Raw genomic sequence first — 26,939 nt, 5'->3', positions numbered from 1 at the left:
AGGCCCATCCCATCTGGTAGGAAACAGTGCTCGATCTCTTAGCTTATCGAACAACCGCGATGCTGCAGCAATATGCTTTTGTGGCTTGTTTTCTTTTTAAATTGTGAAATACCCGCACCAGTGTGCTTTTCATTAAATATTTCCACTCTACGCTACTGTATACATCTCATACCACGTACCCACACTACAACAAGCTGCCTATATTCATAAAATACATATTGCGCAAGAGCACATTTTGTATATTTCTGTCCTATGGATTTTGTAATGAAATTTAGGTTTACAATCTTGCTTCCGGCTTCAACAAATGTTCTGATGTGTCGCTTGCAATCACTGTCACATTCAACCAATACACACCACCTAACACTCTTCCACGAAATGTTAAATACACACTTTAGCGATCGCTGAACTACATCCACCACACATTTGCAAATGTACATTTGTTCTGCTTCCTTGGCTGAGGATGGTGATCGTCAATGATTATCGGCACTACTTTTACTACAATCCTTACACACGAACCATGCGTCATTTCTAAGATCTGTCATGATCTTACGTCATAAGAGTTGTGCACGCATGCCCATATTACTTTAACAATTTGTACTATATACAGATTATCTCCCATCTTGAACATTGTGTATACGCAGAAAATGAACAAAAAAAAACACATCTAAGATTTGACTACCTTTTTTCTACAATGCGCATGAAATGCATTTATTGGAATACTATACGGAAAATGATTCAGTAGTGCATTCGTTTTTCCTGCATTTTCCTATCCACAATGTTTTCTTTTTTTTTTCGTAAATCACTATCGATTTAATACTACACTACACGTTATACCAACATGCAATCCTCGTTCACACCACTCCATAGAACGCAAGATGGGTGGCTCAATCTATTTTGACTGTGTTTTCTCTTTTAGTGTAATGACGAATGCATACGCTCCCGTCAGGTCCTGTGTCAGGATCACCGTGGCAAAGAAAGCGACCAATGCTCGACCGAATTGAAACCGCCCGCTGTGGAATCGTGTTGTAGCTTTAAATGGAGAGTCACCGTAAATATCGTTCCAATGACCTTCTTGTTCTTTTTTCTCTTGTTTATCTATCGTTATCTCATTTTATTAGTTATGTTTTAGTTTTTCTGTTTTGTTTTTATCTTGTATTTGCTTCAGTTTTGTAGATTTTTTATTATTTTTCTTTAGTTCTCTTATGTTTCCTCTTTTGTTTTGTACTTTTTTTATTCTATTTTCGTAATGTTCGTACTTTTTCTTTAAAACTACTTTATAGTTTACCTTACGGTAGAGTGTAACTAATTGCCAGATGATTGCTTTGTTAGCTTGATGTCTGTTTTCTGATGTACATATTTGTGAAAATCGTGTATTAACGATGCAATTGTTTCTTTCTTTTTCTTTCTTTCTCCTTTTCTGAAATATGTCTCATCATATCCTCGTGGATCGTGTTTTCTCGTTTTCTTTTGTTTTCTCATTCATACGCATACACATAACTTCGGCTATTATTACAAAAACAACAACAACAACCACCACCACCACAACTACAACAACAACATCAAAACCACATTACACAATTCGCCCTCCCATCGCCGTCCTCTTTCTCTGTGTGTGCCAACATGCGATTCATAAACATAAAATCCGTGTACCCGTACACATACCGCCAATGTCAATATCAACACTTGCCACGATCATCTCTTCACCATCATCGCCGCCATCGCGACCGCTGCCGCCGCCACCATCTCCATCCGCCAACGCTTTTGGTCCGTGTCCGTGCCGTGGACGCCGCTCGGCTTTGTCGTGCGCATCTTTCTGCCCTGCTCGCGTTGCAGTGCGCCGGATCTTGCGATGCCGAGGGTCGCCGCAAGCCGAATGTCATCTGCAAACGGCTGTATCCCAAGTCGATCGACAATCCGCATCCGCTCAGAACTGGGCGCAAAGTCGACCCGAAGTACTGTGCCAACGCTAGAATGCCGACGCCAGCCAAGCTGAAGAAAAAGTGTAGCAAACCGTGCCCGTTCCGCTGGGTTCTCGGGAACTGGTCTGAGGTGCGCAGCGTAGCTATGTTAATTTTACTTGTGTCCATAAACATCCCACCACACCCTTTCTATGTTTTGATTGATAAAACTTCCCTTTTCTATGAACTATCCATTCTGCTGGATCACAACCGCTATGTGGAGCTTTGGCTTTGCCTCGCTCTATAGTAGTGTTACGTGTAACGATTGCAGTATATTTTAAACATAAAAAGTTAAATTAAACTAATTCAAAATCTTCTTTTTTTCTATATAAAGTAAACAAAAAACAAGCTACCTCAATCTCTTGATTGTAGTTTTATTTACCATTCTAAATCGATATTTTAAAGTATTAAAATAGTTCAAATAGTCTTTGCATTCGTTACGCGGTACACGTTACGCCTACCACCTCCTTACCTTTATAAACGATAATTAACGATTTTCTTAGCGATTCTCTTGCAGTACTTATACCATCCTTCTAACGATCGTATTATTTTGTCTTCCTACCGTTACTATCTGTCATGTCTCACCATCTATGTGTACACCAACACCCGAATCGACCAACCAACCCACCGACCACACACCGTGCTCACCATCGCCATCCACGCTATTCCGGTGATGCCAACCATCTGAAATGCATTGGTCACACTTTCCACCCCACCCACCCATTGTTATGTTTTTATTTGTATTTTTGTTCCATTCCCATCACACACACACACACACACACACACTTATGCCCTTTAAATTACACACTCGCGTTGAATATTCCCTTTCCGGCATTACACTCAACCTCACACCGATTGGACGCAACAAAATCCCCAACATGTACACTCTACACCCTCCAACAAAAAAACAACTTCCTACACTTTTTCCCATGGTGGCAAAACCCACCGAACTACAAAACCCTCCGTCGAAACTAATTCTTGTCCCAAATAATCATTAAACCACGTGCGTGAATTGGGCGTGAACGACGCACAGTGTTCGGTTGGGTGCGGCACCGGTAGAACAGTGCGAAATGTGACCTGCACCAATGGCCGTACGATCATGCCGAAAGCCTGCAACGCGATGCTGAAACCCCCGAATACGAAGGTCTGCGAAGCGCTCACTCACTGCCGCTGGAGAATTTCGAAGCCGAACAAAGTATGTGTCGAGTATTGGTATTCGCCATTCAGTGCAATCACTTCACTTCTAAGTATGATATCTCTGTACCTTACGAATTACGTTTTTTTTTTTTGGGTTGGAGTTTGTTTTCAAAGCAAAGTTCTCATGTTTTCCAAAACACTTGAAGGAATTCAGAAGATGCTGATTTCCTCAAACAAATATTTACCCATCTCCTGTAACTTTTCTGCGGGGCACATGTGGCTCTTAGTTTGTTTTTTTTTTGTACCGATCCAATCATGTTTTAATGGAATAAGTGTCCACCACTTGTTGAAAAGGAAAAACACGTTACTCAGCTGCCAATACCAAGCTTCTGTTGCAAACATACACATTCCAAACAACAATTTCGTCCATTTGCTTCCGCTCTGGTACTAACATAGTTCATCCTCATCCTTAGCAGCCGCTTCCAAAGTGCGTTGTGCGCTAGTTTGGGTTGAGGATCGAAAGCTCAGTGTAATGAAAGTATAACAATTCACAGTCGCGCAAGAGACGGCAGACAGAATATGAACATCGCAAGCTGCAGTCTCTTAGAACGTATCCTTCTTTCTGCTATTGCTACGAGCAGAATCTGTGTCTAGTTTCCTATCACCTTGCCCTCTGCTACACTTCTCGTACACACCTTCTATGTGTTCCACGATCAAACCGCTCGAAAGACTCAAAAAATCAGCAAGATCCGGCACGCTGATCGTAGCTGGACCACTCCAGAGATCCACTCTACCATCCGTATCGCAACAGTTCTAGCGCCTCTCACATGCACGGCACTCACTCACCACATCTACCTGTCTTGCATTCATCCTCCTCATTCGTATTATAGTGCAACTGTAAGGGTAAGCAGAATCGCACCGTTAAGTGCTACGACGAAAAGATGAAGGTCGAGTCGAACCGCTGCTCGGAAAGCACACGGCCGAGCAAGACTGCATCCTGCCAGAAACCACCGGGATGCCGCACAGCGTTGCGCAACCGCCATCACGAACCCGTCTACCGCAATTGCAACGATGCGCGGCGCAAGCATAAAACGGACGGCGAGTACATGATGCACGTCAATGGGACGAAGGCTAAGATCTACTGCCACGGTATGGCGACGGACACGCCGACCGAATATCTCTCCCTGCCCGCCGGTAAGTACACACCGATTGGTTTGACATGCTGCTGGAAATTCTTCTTATACAATGTGATCTACCGCTACCATAGGTCCCACGGAAAACTATGCCATCTACATCAATCGACGAGCGGCCGATGCGAACAAGTGTGAAAACTCGCAACGCGATTGGGCGGACTCGAGCATTAGCTACGGTGCGACGCATTACCGCAAGATCCGGATCAACGTGTCGACGCTGCAGGTGCACACGAACGACTTCCGGTTCACGAACAGCTCCGGCAAGAAGCAACCGTTCGGATCGGCCGGTGACTGCTACAGCAATACGGGCCGTTGTCCGCAGGGTGATTTTGCGATCAATCTCAAGGGCACACCGTTTCGCATTCGACCCCACACTTCGTGGGAAAAGTCTGGTGTCCACGCGGTCATAAAGTTCCTGGTGCCGGTAAGAAATCGAACCAAAACGGCAAAGGGCTGCTCCAACGCAACGGTCAACGTTATCGTTATTAACTATCCTTTTTTTATGCTATTTCCGTAGCTGCAACCGCCGTATCAAAAGGTTCGGGCACTTTGTGGTGGCTACTGTGGGAGTTGCTCTGTGTCACGACGTACCAATCTGTATCTGGAGCTAATGTAGAACGCACCGCTGAGGAGCTAGGGAGCCATCCTACAACCTCAAGGACGAGAGTTTCGAAACCCATGACCTTACAGTGTTAGTGTTTAAGGACTGGTGTTTTCAGCGATCACGACCATACCACCAATATCCAACGATCTTCCGTATTATCTGTGTGCTAGTGGCCGTCTCTTTCCTGCGGTGGATGTACCTAGCAAGCCACGTCTAGCGGTAGAGCACGTCCCGTTCCCGCTCTTGTACCGTCCGTAACGTGGAGCGTAGTTCGCACACACACATTTATTTTATATGGAACTATTTGCTTGTGTATATGTGTGAACGTGTGTATTCGTGTTTGCGTGTGAGTGTGTGTGTGTGTGCTTCTAAAATATCCTCTCTCCCATTAACGTAACAGCTTCGAGCTAACGATGCCTTGAACATGTGCCAAAACGAACACGAAACACGTCCAACTGGTCAGCGGTCATAGTGCATCAGCTGTGCTCTTGGGCGGTCTGAACCGATTCCCGGTCGTTCCAACTGGCCAGGACCGAGAAACGGTTTCACCGAGAACCGCCCACTAGTGCCAGCAGTCGATCGCGCGACAGCGAATTTAAGTTCTGTTTTAAGGACCCATTGTCTGTCCACTGACTAACAAACACAAGCAGCAAAGTAGAATCTGCTAGTGTGAATACCGCTACACCGGAAAGATCGGTTCTCCACTAACCACTTAGCTTAGCTTAATAGTAGTCTCGTTTCATCCTAACCTGTCTCGGCGTCATTTATTCTGATTGAGGCGTTTCACTGCCTCATCAACCTATTGCCATACATTTATCAATATGCTGGTCGGACCACGTTAGCTTCTATCTTCACGTTCATTAGACCGACCTTTGACCTTTCGATCGATTCGGTGCAATATTAAACATTCAAAAGTGTAAACGGCTTTTTAGTGGACTATTACGTTCCTTTTCATTCCCTGTAAAACTGTAAAAACAACAAAGAAGAAAAGTCATAAAAAAAGTCATAAAACCCTGAAAATTACTAAAAACTGGCAAAGAAAATATTCGTGCATGAAAGAGAGCAAAACATTACTTCAAAATCTCTCTAACCCGAATGTCATAATGAATGAGTACTTTTAAAATGTTCTCGCTGTTGAGTCTGTTGTGTTTGAAAATGAATGAGTCGATTAGAATATTTAATACAAAACATAAGCACCGGTCGAATCGAATCTCCCATAAGCAATTATACCCGAAAATACTCAATAGTGATAAACAAAAATAAAATAACAGTCAAACCAAACCACCCTAAACGGGTGAAGAAAATTATTTACGTTAACTATTTAGTAAAATTGATGATAAACGTACTCAGATTTGATTTGTAAAGAAAGCAACGTGAAGACCCCACTCTGTACAACCACGGATGCACGAATCTCAAGTGGCAGATTACTGCCATCCTATGTTTGGTTTAGTATTACGAGCCCACTGCCAAAATCGAACTTCCGATCAAAGCCGGTTAAATCTGTTCTTCTTTTTTCTTATAACAAAACAAAAAAAATAAGAAAAAAGCAATCTTTACTAGTAACTCTACCTACTTACAATACCGTACGAAACTGCCTTGCTACACATAAAGCTTATTGTAATGAGGTGCACCAATGCGTGTAGTCAATGTATTTACTAGTAACAAATTGATGTGTTTATTTCTTTTCTCTCGCTAAAAGAAAAACAATGGATGAAAACTGCCATATTATTGTTAACGAAGCGCAACTTCCTTTTGGAAAAGAATGATCCGATACTACGATCCTTACAAATCGCTGCGCGAGGTATCAGGATGTGTACGAAACGATCACGAACCTATCGAACGAACCCGGCAGCCCGGATTCTCTTCTCCTGTAGTTGGTATAGGTAATGTGTTTTTATAACGGTTTTTTATATAGTTAAGGATGCACAGAAAATGTATAAAATGCAACTGCAACACAAAAAATCACAAAGTCGAACAGTTTGGCAGCGGAGACATATCGATCCCGATCGATGTTTCCTGTAATGTTGTATTGCGATTGAATTGCTAAGCGTAAGCCTCAAGCTATCCACGATGTTCGCAAGTATTAGGGGTGATGTGACGATAGATTTGTAACGTTCAATATTCAGAGTGTTTTCTCCACCTCCCTCAAGGCGAAACAATCAGTTTAAGAACTTGTTATCTGGTTATTATTATTTTCTTCTTACTTTGGCATAACGACCTGCGTCTTTAAGCCAAGTTTCATAGGCTTTATTATGCCACCTAATCGGATGGGTTTTCCTTGCTATATCAGGACGTCCTGAATGAGAATCAATCGATGGGAAGGCCTGACTTTATTGTATTCGTATAATTAATCTTTTGCAATAGCCGTTAGGATATATTGTATACTAAACCAATCAAACTTATTTATTGAAACTGCCACAGAAACTTAAACAAAGCACAAATATCGAAGGATAAATCAAGAAGCGAGAGATAGAGCGATTGAGAGAGAGAAAAAGATGTATACCACAGTAGGACAATTAAAATCGAACACTACCTATGATGATGGAACCATAAGCGCCCAAGCAACCACAATCGCATTATAGATTTCGTTTATTTCAGGTAGCTCGTATCTATTACAGCTACTGTTCTTTTTTTTTGTTAAAACTCGTTTGCCCTGATTTCGATTTATGGCACTTTCTATTTTATAGTTCTCTTCATTGTGTACATAAATCATAATGTTCAAACCATTTGAAACTCCATTGAAAAGCACACAACACATAACGTGCAAATGGAATGCCCGACCACTGCTTGCTGGCTTGCGAAATTACATTCTAATTTGTAATTGCGATTACTCATTAAACAATTATTTTACTAGTAGGCATTATGTAACTATAACTATAATATTATTATTTACCTTACCTTCTATGATACGGACGCATAATAAAAAAAACCTCTGGAGCGAACCATTTGGGCACGCCGTAAATTGAAAGTGGACTGGCTACGCTTTTAACCGACGCCTTTTTTGCTCCATTCTATGATATAGGGGAAAGCGGGGCAAAATGGGCATGTTAAGCAGTTTACTGAATATTCCTTTGAATATGCCACAAAACACAATTTTTCTTTCATTATTGTATGCCTCCACCATTTATCTATGGATTAAAATTGCCACATAGAATGAAAACAACTTAAAAACAATAAACTAATGTAAAATAAAAGTTGATGTTTTACGAGAAGCTATTTTGACACACGGGGTAAAATGGGCATAGCCCTGGGGCAAAATGGGCATATGTAAACAAACTGTGAAACGTCAAAACACTAGGGCAATATGGGCCACAACAACTGCGCTTAGGTAATGGTCTATGCTTTTGCGCACGTTTCGTGAAATGTATTTTTCGTTCTTTCTTTTGATTTGCTGGTCAGAAAAGCCCTTAAAATTCTTCCAAAAATACGTTATCAAAATTATAACAGTTTTTACACGTTTAAATCTACAAAATCGAATGTTTTGAAGCTGTGCCTGTTATCATTATTGAGGCGACAAATACAACACCATAGCCTCACCAAGCGCCGTATGTCAAAAGCATCTGCCCATTTTGCCCCAAGAGTAACTGCCCATTTTGCCCCACGTGTAGCATTTTTGTATTTTTTGTTATATTAGTAAAAATACGAATTCAATCGCCTTGATTGCTTCAGACAAATTGTAAAGAAATATCATATCTTTAAAAATATATCATTAAAAACTTCAACGCATCCCTGTGACACACGTTTAAGCTTATTTTCGAAGTGGCAAAAATTACATCAATATGCTGCTAAACCTTATTTTGCATTTTTCTTAGTTATTTGTTATGTAAGGGTTATGAAACTTACATGGTGTTCATAGAACACTCTAATGAATACATTTTGAGCATTGGAAAGTATCATTGTAGTCAAATAATGCTTAAATAGAGGGTGCCCATTTTGCCCCACATGCCCATTTTGCCCCGCTTTCCCCTACATCCGAAAAGAACATTGTTTCCTTTTTTAGCGATCACTATAATTATCCTATAGATTTGAAAATTAAACAATTATATGCCAATCGCTAGAAGTCTCCTTCCGCCAGATCCGACATGTCCCAGCAGAAATGTCTATGGACGTTACAAAATTCCAATTGGTCAGATGTAGTTCGATTCCCATACGGGATCGTCCACTCGTTGTGATTGTTCTTCTATTTAGCGTATCGTGCCTATGCGGACATGCCGGCTTTTACAGGCTTTCGAGACTACTGATCTTTGTTCGTCGGATATAGTCAAAAACCTTGCTGCAGGAGGAACGGTCCATATGAGGATTGAACCCACGACGGATATATTATTAATGCCGTACGAGTTGACGACTGTACCATGGGATCGCCCCTCGTTGCGATTACGTGGTAAAAAACGAATATTTCTTTTGAATAAGTCAATACACTTCATGTCATAGTCAATTGAACTTCATGTATGTTTATTGACGCCAGCTAAATTATACTCTTAAAAAATTTAAACATAATAAACATTGACAGTTGACTATGACTAAAAATTTATATTTTACATATGAAGTACATATATGGTCTTTAGGTTTTAGATAAAACAGGTTCCACATCCAATTCGGATTAAAAATCCTCGCCAAACTACTTTACCCTTGCTGGGTATGAAGTAACAAACAAAAACATAAAACAAAACACAACTCTTGGCATACAATCAACCAGCGACCTACTCCATTGCACGAGGTTGATGGCAGAATTACTGTTGGCATGCGTCAAAGACACATCTTTTATTTAGTTTTTATTTTTTGTCAATTCCAACCGACTTGGCGATCCGAAACCATGACGTCTGTACGGCGATACGGTACAAGTCTGTAGAAAGACATTACATTCTCATTCATCCAGATGAGATAAAACAAGTTTGCTGAATTACTGCAATAACAAGCAAAATAGCATGTAAGCAAGACCTTCATCAGATCGTGCTAACCCGCGAAGATCGTGCAGTGTGGTGGTTTCAATTCCAGTATCTAAAAAGTCGCACATTTAGGTTTTTAATATCGTAACCTTCAGCCACTCTGGCTCTTCAAGGGTTAATTCTATCTTTCCAAGGTCTTCCGCGTGTATATTTGCTTTAATGGATTAGGAAGCTGGACGACAAAAACGACACTTAAAAAATCCCTTCCGTACCCCTGGGTCTTGCCACTGTGGGTCATGTCCGGTTTAGAAATTATTTAGGCTCCAGTCAACAGCAGCACTCCAGCGAATAAAGTTTGAAGTTGCTTTGCACATCTCCATTCTGAAAACCTGCTCGCGATGAAAACCATCCAGTTCGCTAACGTCGAAGACCAGTACCGAAAGTATGCAGGCGAACTGCGAGCTACTGATGTGCAGAAGTTAGGCGAGTGGGTGAAAGGCCAACCGCATCTACCACCAGTTACCGAGCTCGAATTGATCCTGTTTCTACACTCAAATTACTACGATCTGGAGGCGGCACAACGTACGATCGAGTGCTACTATACTTTTCGAACGAGCTGTAAGAATCTGTTCGGCAACAGAAACCTCGATAAAGATGCGATACTGATGGCGATGGATGTACTGTGAGTACAAGTAAACTATAAATGAATAAACTTAAAAAACAACGATTGTGCGATTGATAATAAACCGAATGCTGAACTCATCTTTGCAGCGATTTAGCCATCCTTCCTGAACTAACGCCCGAAGGATATCGAGTGATGCTGGCCAAGATCGTTGACCCAGACGCAAGTAAATTTTCCCTCAGCTCCTTGCTGACGCTGTAAGTATTTCCTTTGATTTGTTTCAACCTTCAGTTTGATCATTTTTCTTCACTCTCCCATGCCCACAGTGCGCTCATGTGTGTTGATATCCAACTTTGGGAGGAGGGATGTAATAACGGATCGATCCTCATCATCGACATGGACGGCATTCATCTTGGACACCTGCCGAAGCTGGGCATATTTACGCTTAAAGATTTGCTGTACTTCATACAGGAAGGCTTACCAATTCGGCTTAAGGGACTACATCTTGCCAACGTGGTGCCGTTCATCGATCGCATCATGACCATGATCAGGCCGTTCATGAAGAAAGAGTTGCTTGAAATGCTCCATTTACACACCAAGATGCATACTCTTTTCCCTTACATCCCTCAACATCTCCTGCCATCCGATTATGGAGGTATGGCACAGTCACGCAAATTATTACGAGGTAATATTACACATCGGGTTCGGTGCTTGATCGACATGGTTGGAGGAAAGAGTTTGTTCTACATTTGTTCTTGTTTTTGTTTTTTTTTCAGATAATTTATACAACTACACAATCAGTTGTGGAGATCATCTAGCCAGATACGATCAGGACAAGCGGGTAGTCGAGAGCAAACGACTCGTCAAACCGCGCACAATGGGGAACTTTTTCGGATTGCTGTGATCTGCAGTTAATTCCAAGCTTGTGGTGCTCAATTTTTTCAACCTCCCTAGCTACTTATTTTGTTTTTTTTTTCTCAAAGTATCGATCATAAGCAATAGTAAATAAATGCATATAAAGACAGTAAACAAGCGCACAACAAAATATCTTCTCCGAAAGAAATCCTGTTTTTATTCAGAAGTAATGTTGGTTTCGCTGGCCTGGTGGTAGAGTCGTCAACTCGTACGACTTAACAGAATGCCCGTTATGGGTGCACGTGCCCCCATACGTAAGACTGATTATCCTGCTATGGTAACAATAAGTCACTGAAAGCCAAGCTCACTTCACTAGTGGGTTGTTGTGCTAAAGGAGAAGAAAAGATTTTTTTTTTATTCTCTACTACTTCTTCTTTGGCACAACAACCGTTGTCGGTCAAGGCCTGCCTGTATCAATACCCAAGTACCACAAATTCATTAAACGACCACTAAACGGGTTCTAAACGACTCAAGCTCTCTACCTACACGGAATTTAGAAAGACTTGGTTTTGCAAGACGATGAACGACTCATGCATTCTAAAAATAGCAAAAAGCTGGTGGCGCCATCTGTTATCTGTTGGTTGGATACCCAACCAGTGGAGCACTTTCCTCGCTTGGATAGCTTTCTTATTCCCTCTGTACTTATATGGTTTCGCATTGAAGTTATGCATCGCTAGAACTAGAACGATTGTTTAAATTCTAACCTTCAATATAAACCATCAACACTGAAGCAAGTGAGATTTGAGTAATGGTCGTTGGTGTCGATACCCACGTATCTGACCACACGACCATTCATATAGATTTTTGCTCAGAAAGTTAGAAGGCTATATAGGTCAGGATAAGATGAAACTTGTTGAAACACATTACAAGAAAAGGATAGCAATATAATGATGAGTTGTAATACGCCATCTATTGATCAAACCAATGAAGCTGTGGAGCTTTTATTTTTTTCTATGGATATTCGATGTTTTAGTCGTTTAAGCTTAATATGTGGCGCTTGGGAAAGCTATGGAGCTTTTTTTCTGTGGATATTCGATTCGATTCGATTCCAGAAGATCACACATTTGGCGACAGTTTCGCATACACACGCACACTCGCAACCATGCGCAGACGACACAGCACATCTGTGTAATTTACGAAAGCAAAAAAGTGTAACAAAAATATGCTTTATGCTTAACACGTTCAGCCCGGTGGCAGGCCCTAGGGCCTGTCAGTGATCTTTCCAGTATGCCGGTTTCACAATCAACTGCCTGCGTTCTAGATGCCGGCGGAACGGAAAATTGATGAAAATCAGCGCCAGGCAGAACGTGTGAATAGGAACTAGGGTTCTGCGCGTTGCACAGCAAACCCAGCAGCGTGAGCTAGCAATTACGTGATCATTTTTATATTGCAGCGTTTGAACTCATTGCGCTTTTTTGGTTTGATTTGTGAAAATTCAACTTCATCGCCGCAATGTTTGTTAACGGCTTTTTTAAGCACCGCAGCAATCATGAGCAAACACGCGCGAAAGAGATAGCGCTATAGAGGGAATGAGCACGGACGACGCCTGACAGCCATGGTTGTCTGACGCACCACCACATCTAAACCTGTGACAGCCCGCTCAGGCGAGGGGTAGGAAAAAGAACAGGGGACGAGTGCTGCTTGACAAATTTGCCGTAGGGGAGAAAAAGAAGGCCTGAGAAAATGCGCGAAAGGCAATGATTTCTTCGGTCGCTTTGCCCAGCGGGCAGCCGTTGTATTCATCGATACTCCTCAGCTGACGGACGTGTTCCCCGTTTGCTCGCGCTGCTCGCAAGATTTTCCGGCGAAAATTTTTCCACTGCTTGGAAAATTCAGCTCAATTCTAGTGAAATGGTAGGATAACAATGCACCATATCGTTCCTTTATTGGTACCTGTGCTGTGCATTCGTGAAAAGTGTTGGAAAAGATGTAGTGAATCGTGAAAGTTTGTATGTGAAGCGTTGTTTTTTTATTGGGAGAAATTTTTGAAGCACCGTATCCACCGCTCCCTTGTGCGTCTGTCGTCCAGCGAATAACCCAAATATTTTCGGGAAAGTATGTATGCGTGTGTGTGTGTGTGTATACTGTATACAAAGGCGTTGATGCGAATACCTTGACGATTGACCCTCGCGGTCGCCGGTACGGTACGGTTGCTCTGTGACCGATGATGTCTGTAGCTGCGTTGAGTTTGTTATTTATAATTCCCAGCCTTTCGTGATATTCTGCAATGTTGCACATTTTACTGCTTCGCACGCCGTGCATTTGACAGTTGCACAAATCGCACGTTTGCGAGCGTCTCCATAGTTACAGTTGCGCTCGGTGCAACACAGCAGAGCGGGTGGAATTGGTGTGAGGATAAAGAGTGCGTTAGCACCCGGAACAGTGTCGCTCTTGCCACAGAAAGGAACGATTTGGCCTGCAGACCGTCTAAACAGTGATTAGTGAATTGTTTATCAGTTCGCCGTGTGCGAACCGAAGGCGAGACCTGCGCAGTGATAGGGAAACGAAAGAGTGATTGGGCATTGGTGTTGTAGTAGCAGAGTAACGTGCAGTGATTAAAACAAGAAGTGGTGTCCCGTTAACGCTAACTTCTCCGCCTCGTGAAGGCCGTCCGTGTGTATGATAGATAGAAGCGTATTGGTTCCCTGTTGCAGTCCGATGCTGGCGCAACGTTGGCCCTGTCCGGCGGGACGGTTCCAAAGGTCACGCTGTCAAGAGTAATGTGCTAGTTTTGATGGTGTGCCGCTTTTCGTAAGGTTGTGTACAGTGTACACGCTGCACGTGCGAAGCAAAAACACCTTCATTAATTCGCTCTCGGCAGCAGTGAAAACAGTACTGAAAATTGTTGCAGTGTATGTGGCGTGTTCGCAACTTCAAATCGTCATTTGCCAGCGGATTGCACACTCCTACTTACATAATTGTGCCCGTGTTGCACCAAAGTGATTGCATGTAAGTAAACAAAGTATTCACTACAAAACTCACGCTAGGAGTTATTAGGTTCAATTTTAACCCATCTTCAGTTAACCAATATCGGGACACGTGACGTCATACCAGTGTTAGAGGTTCGAGATCAGGGCACAGGGATAGGGCAACATTCTGAGCACGCGGGATTGTTTCGTCACAACCATCACGCCACACAAACACATAGCGTATAGGAATGCTTAGGCCCTTGCTCACACAACTATCCTATCGCGGTTGTGCGTATGCGTGCGTAGCATCTAGTCACTCTTTTTACTCCGCGATCAATGAAACCGGCGCCACGAGCTGTCGTCATTTGACAACTCCCCATAACAACGTGTTGTACTTGCTGACCCTTCACAAGCGGAGCATGCGTAAATTCAAGGTCGATTTCCGTTTCTTTTCTCCTGAACGATATCTCTCCCTCTCTTTCTCTCCTCTCGAACATATTCTGGTTCTCTTCTGATAAGCGTTTTGAAGGGCTAAGACGAGCAGAGCTATCAGCAATCGGTAAATGAATTTTTGGTATGGCGTGATGCATGGAAGATTACATTTTCAGCTGGTATAGCTTTTATTAACAACGCTATTTTTTTCGGAATCGACATACAATTTTTTGTGCATTCGCAGTATCCAACTATCATCGTCTCTCACTAAAACTCCTGCATGTCTTAACCTTCCCTGCATTCTACCACGCATCAAAAAGAAAGTATTTGAAGAATGTTTATGAACAACACACCCACCGGGCCGTGTTTGGCAAGGAATGTATTTTGACACTAATTTATGTTTGCCACCCGGTTGAATCTCTTCAACCAAGCGAGAGTGTTGTCGGCCAAAATAGAAGGCGCGCAAAAAGAGACTCGCGCCAAAACCCGTACTTCTACAGATTAGGTGGCCGGCCGCAACATTGTTGCTAAACTGCTAAACTGTGTACGGTTGTGGTATGAGCGATGGTACGACATGGTTGTATAGGATAGAGATCACAGCTAAGCATGATAGGGGCCCGATGAACCAAATAAAACATGGTCAGGTAAAGCTAATTAGTATTATATGGAAAATAAATCATATTAGCTTTTGTCAAAATGGGCCCGATGGGGTCGTATAGGAGTGATAATTTCCTTAATAATCAGTGATGATTTCCTTAAGAGACGGCTATTACAGTATGGCAGGGGTCTCCAAACTTTTCAGTTCGCGGGCCGCATTGCTTCCAATCAACGTTGTTGAGGGCCTTTTGACGCTACCTTTAGAATGAATGGAAGTTTAAATCTCGTTTTAATAAGAAAATATTAACAAAATATATCAAATTTCTGCAGCTTTCTTTTATTGAATCTTGATTTTCGTCTTTCAGAAGTAAAAAAATAAATTTTGATTAATTAGTTAGAAAAGAAAGCTATTTTATTTAACCTTTACCCAGTCATCGCTGGCCTCATTAAAGGCTCTTGATGACTAGTTCGCGGGCCGTAGTTTGGAGACCCCTGCAGTATGGCAAACAAGCATTCATTGAAAACATCGACCAGATGAAGAAATAATGCCAATCATTCGTCAATTTTGTCTCAAGACTCAAGATCAAGGAGATGTATTAACAATATAATAACTAATAATTAAAATTAGATCATTAACTGATCTTATTTTGTAAATTTGTGAGGTGTAATAAAATTCTATCCTTTTTAATCTCTAACTCTAACTTTTTAATCTCTTTATTCTCTAAAATAAAATGGATTATAAAATGGTCTCGCTTTATGGACTTGGCCAAGCCCTGGGACAAAACATCGAATAAAAGGAATACAATAAAAATCCTTATCAAACAATAAATGTATGTATACAATTATCAATAATTACAGTTTTCTTCTATTGCAATGTTGTAGCTGTAATTAAAAAAAATGCGTAGCCAAAATAAATTAAAAAGGAACACATCAACTAATTTGAATCTGGTTGAAAAATTAAGATTCTTAGAATTTATAAGATACACTATGTTTAATTTAAATTTGATGAATTTTAAAATATTTTTAACTTAAATTTAGACTATTACATTATACAAAGCTGCAATATATTGTGGATTATGCTATAATGTAAGTAAAATATAATTCCAAATGTTCAGCAAATTCTTTAAAACCGTATCGTTCTGAAACCAACACACGTATCAATGTAATTGAATAATTTTTATTGGTTTTTGAATAAGATGTTAAACCTTTTCGAACGAGCAACGTGAATGCGCTGTACCTGGATTCCAATTAGACGCGCCTGCTGGTCGACTTAATAATTCGAATTAGCATTGCCTAGAAGAAAACTGTAATAATAAAGGACCCAACGATAAGAAAGCTTGTATTCTGCCGGTTGTAGTTATTCCCGCTTCGCAGCAAACAATGTAAGCACAATGTTATGTAAATACAAACAAATGCACAATCAAATCGATTCATTAATATGCGCCTTGAAATGTGCACCAAGCCGTGCTCGTATCATGCTACATCAACCTTACTACACTCCTACTCCGTCATTCCTGTATATTGTAACACGTTTCAACTATAAAGAAGGGTGACCTTACGATTATCCTTCTGATAGGCGTCGCTACTAACTTTTACCCAGAACGTAAACAAGACGAGTTTTTTTGCGGCTTCCTTACCCTTGCCATTCACGCACAGGAAGTAGTTGAACGGCCGTTAACCATCAATTGCCTACCAGCCCAGCGAACGAAACCGCACGCGCCTGTATCTTGCAAACATCCGTCGTGTTATGTATTTTGACTACACAATTAGCGGCAAACGGGGTGGGATGGTTGCTTATCTACTGCTCGCTTTATTCATCTTGCGGTATAGATGGTCCAATTACCCTGCCCGAAAAGATACCGAGATGGACATCTCATCGTGGCGTTTCGCTTATCGGCACACCATAATAATGACACCCGCTCGATTAGTGTGATTTTACAATACGCTTCCATCCGGTTGATAGCAGCAATGCTGCTGCAACAATGTTGCAACCCCGCTGGGATGAACATCCGCCCAGCGAGTGATCGATCGTTCTTTGCAACTGTCCCTAATCAACACACCACCAGGGCGAGAAGAATTGGAGCACAAGGTCGGTACGATTTGAAGTGTTTTTGTAATGCTCAATGGACCTATCCCAATTACGGGCGTGAGACACCTTAATTGAGATTCAATGTTTTGTACCGAAAAGGTTCGTCTCGTGGCGCTTCTGCATGTCGCGTTGTAGGCTAATTGAAGCAATAAACATAATACCACTCCACCGTCTCCCGTCTACCCGGACGATCTTTGGCTGGTGGATGAGTCTGCTGCATGTGGAAGATTCTCATGTCAAGCTGGCCTCTTACCATTAAGTGCCTTTAATTGCTGTGCCCGAAAAACTGACAGAACAACCAAGCGAGAGGAGAACACTTCCAGGCGCGAGTTGAATAAAGACCCTTAGCAAAAGAGTTAAATACTTCGAGACATACACTCAAGAGCGTGTGGCATCTGATGAGGGTGTTATTCAGCATTCTTTTTTTTGTCCCAAAACGAAAGATAAGACGATCAGCTGTTGGCGTCGTGCTTTGCACGGGGAAAAAGGTGTCAGTTGTGAAGGATTAGCTTAATTATAGGTGTTGTAACCATTGTCTATTGCATCTTGTTTGTATTGTGTGAGTGTGTGTGTTTAAACGCTTCTTATCGTTTGCAACTTGAGTGCGGTGGAGTCTCGCTGACAAAGCGATTTGAACACCAATGTTATCAAGCTCCAGTCAACAATACCATCAGAGAGAAAAGATGAAACGATGTGGTGAAATGGAAATGCTTTCCTTTCATGTTTCACTGCCTTTTTCTACGATACAGCACGATACAACGAGCCTCAAAAACACAGAAATCAGAAATCTCTCCACCCCGGTAACCGAAAGGAAATGATAATTGAAAGGGCGTCGATCTCTGCCACCTTCTTGACACGGTTCGAAAATTTGGGCTCACCGCGTCATAAAAAGAGTAACGGACGGCCGAAGTTTCCTTCCGCGGGTGTGTAACCCTTTGACACAGTTTCCTGTCGACGGTCTTACACCTTCTTCCCGTTGCGCTCAAGAGCCCCGTTTGCTGACTTTGGCAGCTACAAACGTTTCTTCGGTGGGTCTTGGGAGCACACGCTTGTGAAACCACTCGAAACAGTCAGCATTTGCCTTTAGCCCACAAAGCGGACATGACGAGTGGGGCCATCAAATAAAACAAACCACACTCTCACACAAACACACACACGGGAAAAGTACACCGAAAGCCATCCCGTTCGGTCCTTCGGCAAACCGCGTGGACGATGGCTAATCGATCTCCTGAAGAACCGTCTGATCGAGCGCGGGTGGTTTCTTTGAGCACGTGTAATTACTCGAACGATGTCTCTCTTGCCATTGCCGCCATTACCACACTGGGCAGAGGTAGAGAAAGAGAGAGAGAGTGAGAGAGATTGTGTACGCGCACGCTTTCCGTCGGATTTCCGTCCGGTCAGCAATATAATGAGGCTGATGGCGTCCGCCGCCTGGCAGTCGTTCAAGTCGACACCGAGCGTGAAGGAGACCAGCGCAACCCGCACTAGAATGCCATAAAGTTTGGGAAGCTAAACGAAGCGTGTTGGTTGGGGTGTGTTTTGTAACGAACGTAAAAAGAGCCGATAATTAATTTGATGTCATTAGCATTACAATGTAATTAGGAACTGCCCGATCCTCCCGATTGTCTAGTCGGCCCTCTCTAATCAGTGTGTATCATTGGTTCTTCTTACAGTTGACTGCCTGACAGTGCCTAAACTTATCACCATTCAAAAGAGTCTGGCTGCACCATCATCATGGCTTCCGCGTTCGGCGTGTGGGATTACGTCGTGTTCATTGCCATGCTGATGATATCGGCGGGCATCGGCGTGTATTATCGGTTTTCTGGCGGCAAGCAGAAAACTAATGCGGTACGTATCAAAATTCTTATACTAGAAAGAGCAGATTGGGACCAAAGTTGCAGTAGTTGTGCCGAGTTTAAACCTAGTTTGAGCGCTAGCGAGTTAAGTTTTTTATAAAACACAACGTGAAACAAACATGCACCTGGAGCTCCTTGTCCAACCAATCGACGAGGGAAGAATAACAACCAACACGAAGAAGAAATAAAACAGCAACAAATAACTTCCGATCATAGAACTAAACCGATTGGAGGATCAGCTAGGTCCAATACGCGCGTACCCAAAACGCGATCGTGCGATCTTACACTGGACTTTGGACCTCACCTGAGGCGACAGTCGAAAAAAACCCCTTGCGAACCCGATACTTAGCTCGTTCTCTCTTCACCCTTTATAATGCTGGCTTTACTCTTCCTCGCTCGCGCTTACCCTTGCAGGAGTACCTGCTGGCGGATCGCAACATGTCGATTTGGCCGGTGTCGTTCAGCCTGATGGCCAGCTTCATGTCCGCGATCACACTGCTGGGCGTGTCGAACGAAAACTACCAGTTCGGTACGCAGTTCGTGGCCATCAACCTCTCGTACGGGCTGGCTACCCCGATTGCGGCCTACCTCTTCCTGCCAGTATTCTTTCGCCTGCAAGCGTGCAGTGCGTACGAGGTAAGCGGTGTACTCCATTATTTCACGGTTATCAAATTCTTCGATAACTATAGGTTCTTAGCTGTTTGTAAGTATTCATGTACGCCTTTCTTTCTTTCTTTTCTGCCACTTTCAGTATCTGGAGAAGCGGTTCGGCAAGAAGACGCGACTAGCAGCCTCGCTGGCGTACACCCTGCAGATGATTCTGTACATGGGTATAGCCGTGTACGCGCCAGCCCTCGCGCTGCAGGCCGTCACAGGGCTTGACCAGGCGTACTCGATCCTGGCGATCGGTGGCATCTGCACGTTCTACTCAACGATCGGCGGCATGAAGGCGGTACTGTTTACCGACGTCTTCCAGTCGGTGCTGATGTTTGCCGCCATCTACGCGGTCATTATTTGCGCTGCTGTTAAGGCGGGCGGACTCGGCCCAATATGGGAGGCAGCGTCCGAGGGCGCCCGGTTGGAGATTTGGAAGTAAGCGTCACTTTACACGACACATTTTCTTTCCCAATGCTAACCAGCGGGTACCGCCATCCTTTACAGCTTCGATCCGAACCCGACGACGCGGCACACCTGGTGGACGCTAACGATCGGCGGCATGTTTACCTACCTGTCGCTGTACGCCGTCAACCAAACGCAAGTGCAGCGGCTGAAGACGTGCAAGAACCTGAAGTCCGCCCAGAAAGCGCTCTGGCTCAATTGGCCCATCCTGTCGCTGCTCAGCCTCAGCACGTCCTTCAGCGGGCTGGCGATCTACTACTACTATCGCAGCTGTGACCCGCTGCGCCAGGGCCGGATAAAGGTGCGCGATCAAACGATGCCACTGTTCGTGGTGGACGCGATGGGCGATATACCCGGGCTGCCAGGCCTGTTCGTGTCCGGTATCTTCTCCGCCAGCCTGTCGACCGTGTCGGCCGCGCTCAACTCGCTGGCCGCCGTCACGCTCGAAGACTACCTAAAGCCGCTGTACCAGAAGGTGAAGCGGAAACCGATGCCCGATCTGCAGTCCAGCTTTCCGACCAAGGTGATGGCGTTCCTGTACGGTGTGGTTTGCATAGCGGTTGCGTTTCTCGCCCAAAAGATGGGCGGCGTGCTGCAGGCATCGCTCACGATTTTCGGCGTTGTCGGGGGACCCCTTTTTGCGCTCTTCACCATGGGAATGTTCACCACACGTGCCAATCAGCGGGTAAGCTCACGATCGATACCGTTTGTTATTTACTATTATTTTTTCATCTGTTGCTTTTACTGCCTTTTTTGTTGATCTCAGGGCGTGATAACGGGCCTGCTGGTGGGTCTGTCGTTTTCGCTGTGGATCGGGTTCGGGCAGCCCCGACCACCGCTAAAAACGCTCGACTTTTCCGTGGAAGATTGTTCCGAGTTTGGGGGCTACAATCAAACCAGCCTGCCGCTGGCGATGGCACAGAGGGCCGCCGAACCGCGGGACGACTCCGACTACTTCTATCTGTACCGATTGTCTTATCTGTGGTTTAGCGTGCTGGGCTATCTCGTGACGTTCCTCGTTGGCTACGGTACGAGCGTGCTGTTGCGCTGGCGCGGTGCGCAGGGCACGGAACGCATCTACCTCGACGAGCAGCAGACCTATCTGAACACTGACCTCTTCTCGCCCCCGGTTGCACGTGCCATGAAGCAGCGGCTGGCGAAGTTTATCGAGAACGGTGGCGATGTACGTATGACTTCCTTGGAGTGTGTGAAATGAAGTCGATGATTCATGCGACCACTCCGAACATTCCCCTTCCCGTTCCCTCGCCCAAGGCAATCCTTCGCCCTCGGACACTAATGCTTTTTTTCTCTCTCTTCCTTACTAACGACCTTACTTCCGTTTCCTGTGTTCGGTGTTTGGTTTACGCATACGATAGATTGACGCCACGGTGAGACAACAGCATTCGAGCAGGGTGGACATTCCTACGACCGCTAAGCAGGATGTAAGCCACCCCTAACGGCCCCTCTCCCCTATGCGCACCAGCTTTCCTTATCCCACCTACCCCATCCAACTGTGGCTATGTCGAGGTACGAGAGCGTATCTTCGGGGTGCGGTATTGATGCACAATATTGGTACACGCAGGTACAGTTATGAGTGCATGCACGGGTGTACCAGGTACAAGGCACAAGAAGTGTCACGCGCCATTACGCTACACTTTTGAATGGTTTCGGCGACTTAATGAATCGGTAAACGAATACCGGCCAGTTACAAAATGGGAACAGTGCACAGACACTGAGACAAAAAGTGGATATGTGAAAAGAAGGAGAACAAAGATAACAAGTCTTCCAGTAGCGCGACGCACTACCACAAACAATACCAAATAGGAAACACAGGATCAAAGTGTAACACTGCGAAAAATCATAATGATCGTGTTGCTTGCTGTGACGCGCTGTAGGCATCCGTCTTGCGAAATGTTTCCTGCAACCATACATCAACGAACTTGAGACAAATAATTTAGGTAGCAAATTGAACGGTGTATAGCAGTAGTTGCTACAAGCAGAAGAAGGCAGCACACAAATTGTACTTCATAATTATATCGTTTTTTTGTTGTTGCTTTTTATCAAGCTTCCGGATGAGGCGTGCGCATGTAAAAGTATACACAGTAGAGCTGTAATATATGTATGTAGGTATGATCGGTTGTATGTGATCAGTTGATGTAGGAGAGGCAACAGAGTTGCAAACGTAGCGATGTAAAGCCCGATTGTATGCCGGCGGGCAATTTGTTGAAGAAGGAATGTTAGAAAATGCTAGTAAAGTTAGGAAACGGTAAGAAAATAAAGAGCACAATGCGTCCACCAGTCGAGCGCATTGTGTGAGAAGAAAGCTAACAACACTTTCATGCTTGAAGCTTTATTGTAAAACGTCGGCAGGCACTTTGTGCTATGTGGAATGGTTCTTACGGTGCTGCGTAACATATTCCACATGCTTTTGCGTTAGTGTATACGTGCATTCAGCGGGTTCAATATTCTGCCAACCATCAGTGCCAGGTCAAGCTCGTTATCGAGAATGCAGAACAAAAATGGATAGTTGACGGCAAGCTCGACCGGATTTTTGTAAAGCGACGTAAACCCTACAAAAAACAAAGGAAAAGAATACAAAACAGTTTCTAGCACGAAGAATGCAATGAATTCCGGTTGGTCACAAACGATCACAGGAATGCAAAACGCAACCGTGTGCTCATGTGCGTAGAATGCAATTCTCCACGACCACCCAAGCAACAACCAACGCCCACACCATTCGGCAGCGGACCAATTATAGCCAGCGGTCATGCAGAAACATAATGATATGCAAATGTGCAACGGGAAGCGGTAGCATTCGTGTGTGTGTGTGTGTGTGTGTGTGTGTGTGTGTGTGTGTGTGTGTGTGTGTGTGTGTGTGTGTGTGTGTGTGTGTGTGTGTGTGTGTGTGTGTGTGTGTGTTTGGTTGCATAATTACGCTTTAGCTGCTGCAGCGAATGCGTCCGGATGTTAACGTTGATCGATTGTTCAATGTGCTTCGCGTAGATCGTCGGATCTTCGGTCATCAGGGAGAAGTCGGCCCGGGACGGTTCGAAAATGTCGTTGATGCCGAGCTGTGGAAGAAAGGTGGGTGGGGCATGGTAAAACCAACAACATAAATCATTGCACCGTGCCGACCCGCAGCACCCTCCGTCGTTCGGGGTTTAGGTGCTGTTCTTACATTTTGCAAATCGCTCGTCAGGATGATGTTGCCCTTCAGGTTGAACTTCGGCACGATCGTTTTCACCCAGGTCGGGCTCATCTGCTCCGTCACTTCCCGCAGGCTCGGCACATTGTCGCCTATCTGCAGCAGCTTCAGCACATTGCCCAGCCCAAACTCGTAGTCGGGCAGTATGATCAGCAGCTTGTAATCTTCCGAATCGAGCTCCAGCTCAATAACGGTCGACTGGAGCCGCTCGATGTAAGCGTACTTGAGGATCGTGTTGTACACCTTGTACGGCACCTTCACGATGTCCGTCTCGGTTAGGTAGAAGTTATGCTCGATCGTATCGTCCAGCAGCCGGTACGCATCGGGCTGCTGCAGGAAGGGGTTCTTCCGGACCGTGTTGTCCACCGCGGGTGGAAACCCGGCCGTGGCAAGCAGCGCTGGCGAAGGGTTGGTCGTTACGTCCTGCAGCAGGAAGTTCTGCAGGAACCGTTGGTGGCTGATGATGTCGATCTCTTCCGGCTGCCGCTTCTGGCGCACGGATCGTCTCCGCTGCGGTGAGTCCGGATGGCGACGCTGAAGCAAACGCTGTCCACGCTTTCGCAGGTTTCGTCGCCGCTTCTCACCACCCGTCTCCTCCGTCACCGGTTCCTCGCCATCCGTCGTCGGAGGTTCGGAAGTTTCTTCCGTCGCTTCCGTGGTGGTTTCCTCCGCTGGCTCGGACGAAACCATGGTAGTGGTTATATCCATATCGCCGCCTGTATCGCTCGTCGTCTGGGATGCTTCCGTTGTCGTTACAGAATCGACTGTACTGCCCGTGGCAGGCTCGTCAGGCATCGTTCCGACGGTCGTCGACAGTTCTACCGGTTCGGTTGAATTTCCCATTTCAGTCGTTGCATCGCTCGTCGTTTCTTCCAACTCCATTTCAAGTGTGGTGGCCGGCATCGGGGTGGTAGTTGTTAGCGTTCGCATTTCCGGTATGTTTTCCAAATCGTATCCATAAAATTTAAGCACCGACTCATATTCCGGTCTGTTATGAGGGGGAAAATTCAAACAATCAACCAACCCCAAACACCAGCCCCACTCTCACAGAAGATCACTGGAACCATACTCACCTAATGGTAATATTTTCACTGCTCAAGCTCAGCCCATTCAAAAGGTTTTCTTTCTGATAGAAATAGCTGCGCAGTCGACGGTGAATATCCCGGTATCCAACGCGTAGCACATCCTTATCGTACGGCGCTACCAGCTGGCCGTGTAGCTCCGCCGCACTATTGCCAGTCGCTCCCTCGTACAGGGCTACAAGTATGCTGGCCAAGGAGCACGGTGAGAACGCAATATTGTTCCGATTGCCTTTCGAGTGCTGGTGAAGCACCCGAAACCCGAGATGATTCGTCTTGTCGATCATCGCCTCGAGGGGGGTCACCTTATGGCGAATCTCGTGCTGGTGCTGGGTGGGTCCACTGGGAGCTCCGGCGTGTACCGGAGCCGTGTTGTAGCTTTCATCCGTACCGAAGCTTAAGCTATAAAACTGACCATTAACTGTTGCATGACACAACATACCAACTACACTAGCTACAAAGGTACGGATAACCAACGATTTCTGGCTCGACCACATGGCGCTCGCTCGTTAACGCGTGGTGCGGATGTAAGGGTTGAGATCAATGACCACGATCACAAAAATCACACAAAAATAATCGTTCTCTGTCTGCTGAACTAATCTACCCTAATCACAGCACATTATTACCGCCCGATATTCATCACACTCTTCTCACACACACACAGCAAGCACAAACAAGTTTCCAGAGAACCACACGAGAACCCGGACCACCACCGAAAGACGATCGATAGACACTGCGCGGAACACGTTCTTCAATGGACTAACTCGTTTGGCGCCCAGATGATCTTCTTTTATAAATCACGGCAACGTAAAGAAAGAACGAACGCCCGAAAGAATGCCCGAAGTGGCTCCCGTGCAAACTCCCGCCTTTTTTTGTTTTGTTTTGCTGCCTCCCCATTCAGCGGAGTGTATTGTACGCAGAGACGCACCTTCTGCGCGATTCGTTTCTTCTGCCTCATGCTCATGCTGTTGCGTTCGTTGCCCAGCCAAAACGATGTTACAAGGTACAAGGTGTTCGGTCAGCGTTATCGTCACTTTTGTTCGTGCTATAATAATGTGGCAGAGTGTTTACTCCAGCGAACGGGCTTAAGAAGCAATGGATAACATGTAAGCAATGGAAGTTCATGTATCATAGAGCCAAAATGGGTCAGAATTGATTTTGCTACCATTTTCAAGGGAATCGGGCTTGTGGTAAGTACTACACTGCGTGGAAACAATATTTCCGTTCAGTCATTCCGGAACAACGAAACAATTCGTTCCGGGGTTCTAATAAAGAGCAATATCGGAGGCATCAATATCGAGGAACAGACTAAGCCTTTTCACTCGTTTGATGGTCATACATGCAGCAGAGCTATCGAATTTTTTAGATTTTGTTGAATCATTTAGAATCCTGTGGCAAATGGCCCACATTTTACTTGACCTACATTTTAACCCTTTATCACATGCAATCAATATTTATCAGGTATTCTGTATAAAGCTTATTCCTCTACCGTTTTGGAGAATATGGAGAAATTTATAGTTGCATATTATTCTGGAAGATTTTGGAAGAGAAAAAAGCTACTACATTTTCTTTATGCAATGAACAAATTTGAACATTGAAACAACAGAACACCATATTGAGTGTGTTGAAACACTACTACGTGATAATTTAGGGCAGTGGTCTCCAGCCTGTAGTCCGTAGCGTTAACAGACTTGGTCCGCGAATGAATTTATTTTTGAAAAGGTAAAGCTTATTACTATACATATCGCGCAATTGTTTTCCCCACAATCAGTATCAGTATCAGTTCAACAGGAATGTCTAGAATGAGATTTAAACATATTTTTTATCAAAAACATTGAACCAAATCTAAAAAATGAACGCCCTTTATGGTTGTCGGCCGCGGCAAATGTATTTTCAAAGCCAAGTGGTCCGCGATCCTAAAAAGGTTGGGCAGCACTGATTTAGGGCGCCTCCACCAATTTACCAACGATACGTTGGAATTAATTTTCTAGTTTTCTGCCAATTGGAATCCAATTGTGTCTGTCTATAAAAGATGTTTTCCAATTACAGACTGGTCATGTGAAATTTTCAGAACAATTGGAATGGAACGAAGCCAGAAGTTTTTCGGGCAGGTTCGGTAGTAGCGTTCTGAAGTACCGGTTTCCAACGCGATGAGCGGTAGAGAGGGGAAGGGGAGCCGAAGACACAAGGCTCCGGAATAATACTATTTACTATTTACGTTACCGTTCGCAATACTGGTATCAACCGTTCCGACCGTTCCGACCGTTCCGATCGTTCCAACCGTTTCGACTTATCGCTCCGACTGAACCTACTGTTTCTACCGAATATAACGTTCCGA

The 26,939-nt window shown here is 44.4% G+C and overlaps 4 protein-coding genes across 13 annotated transcripts in view; 3 read left to right on the top strand and 1 right to left on the bottom strand.

Moving 5' to 3' along the window:
* LOC120948177 (A disintegrin and metalloproteinase with thrombospondin motifs 9) overlaps positions 1 to 7,885 on the top strand; it is a 146,602-nt gene extending 138,717 nt beyond the window's left edge. For 6 of the 8 annotated variants that reach the window (XM_040364236.2, XM_040364242.2, XM_040364238.2 and 3 more), the window contains 6 exons: positions 917 to 1,048; positions 1,834 to 2,049; positions 2,992 to 3,153; positions 3,986 to 4,289; positions 4,363 to 4,712; positions 4,806 to 7,885. In XM_040364236.2, the coding sequence (XP_040220170.2) occupies positions 917 to 1,048; positions 1,834 to 2,049; positions 2,992 to 3,153; positions 3,986 to 4,289; positions 4,363 to 4,712; positions 4,806 to 4,904 (1,263 nt within the window). In that variant the 3' untranslated portion in view covers positions 4,905 to 7,885. The remainder of the gene's footprint in view (positions 1 to 916; positions 1,049 to 1,833; positions 2,050 to 2,991; positions 3,154 to 3,985; positions 4,290 to 4,362; positions 4,713 to 4,805) is intronic. The other 2 variants (XM_040364239.2, XM_040364244.2) reach the window with 2 other exon arrangements.
* Positions 7,886 to 9,737: 1,852 nt separating this feature from the next.
* On the top strand, positions 9,738 to 11,641 carry LOC120950300 (alpha-tocopherol transfer protein-like). Its single transcript, XM_049605189.1, has 4 exons — positions 9,738 to 10,460; positions 10,550 to 10,657; positions 10,727 to 11,085; positions 11,177 to 11,641. The coding sequence occupies exons 1-4, from the start codon at positions 10,177 to 10,179 to the stop codon at positions 11,302 to 11,304; spliced, it is 879 nt and encodes a 292-aa protein (XP_049461146.1). The 5' UTR covers positions 9,738 to 10,176; the 3' UTR covers positions 11,305 to 11,641.
* A 1,406-nt stretch (positions 11,642 to 13,047) lies between these two features.
* On the top strand, positions 13,048 to 22,650 carry LOC120948414 (putative sodium-dependent multivitamin transporter). Of its 3 annotated transcripts, none has more exons than XM_040364694.2 (7): positions 13,048 to 14,264; positions 19,016 to 19,190; positions 19,613 to 19,834; positions 19,950 to 20,290; positions 20,360 to 21,002; positions 21,084 to 21,500; positions 21,694 to 22,650. In XM_040364694.2, the coding sequence occupies exons 2-7, from the start codon at positions 19,077 to 19,079 to the stop codon at positions 21,772 to 21,774; spliced, it is 1,818 nt and encodes a 605-aa protein (XP_040220628.2). In that variant the 5' UTR covers positions 13,048 to 14,264; positions 19,016 to 19,076; the 3' UTR covers positions 21,775 to 22,650. The 3 variants fall into 3 exon arrangements, with proteins under 3 accessions (XP_040220628.2, XP_040220631.2, XP_040220630.2); XM_040364697.2 differs by having other exon boundaries at positions 13,052 to 13,169; XM_040364696.2 differs by lacking the exon at positions 13,048 to 14,264 and adding an exon at positions 18,768 to 18,936.
* LOC120948415 (uncharacterized) lies at positions 21,683 to 25,885 on the bottom strand. Its single transcript, XM_040364698.2, has 4 exons — positions 24,596 to 25,885; positions 23,496 to 24,510; positions 23,253 to 23,388; positions 21,683 to 22,887 (listed from the first exon to the last, which is right to left on the bottom strand). The coding sequence occupies exons 1-4, from the start codon at positions 25,096 to 25,098 to the stop codon at positions 22,751 to 22,753; spliced, it is 1,791 nt and encodes a 596-aa protein (XP_040220632.2). The 5' UTR covers positions 25,099 to 25,885; the 3' UTR covers positions 21,683 to 22,750.
* Positions 25,886 to 26,939: the final 1,054 nt, after the last annotated feature.

This window comes from Anopheles coluzzii, chromosome 2 (assembly GCF_943734685.1).
Source record: "Anopheles coluzzii chromosome 2, AcolN3, whole genome shotgun sequence".
In the NCBI taxonomy this organism is placed as follows: domain Eukaryota; kingdom Metazoa; phylum Arthropoda; class Insecta; order Diptera; family Culicidae; genus Anopheles; species Anopheles coluzzii.
The sequence above is the reverse complement of the archived record's forward strand: the minus strand, read 5'-3'. Positions and strand labels throughout refer to the sequence as shown.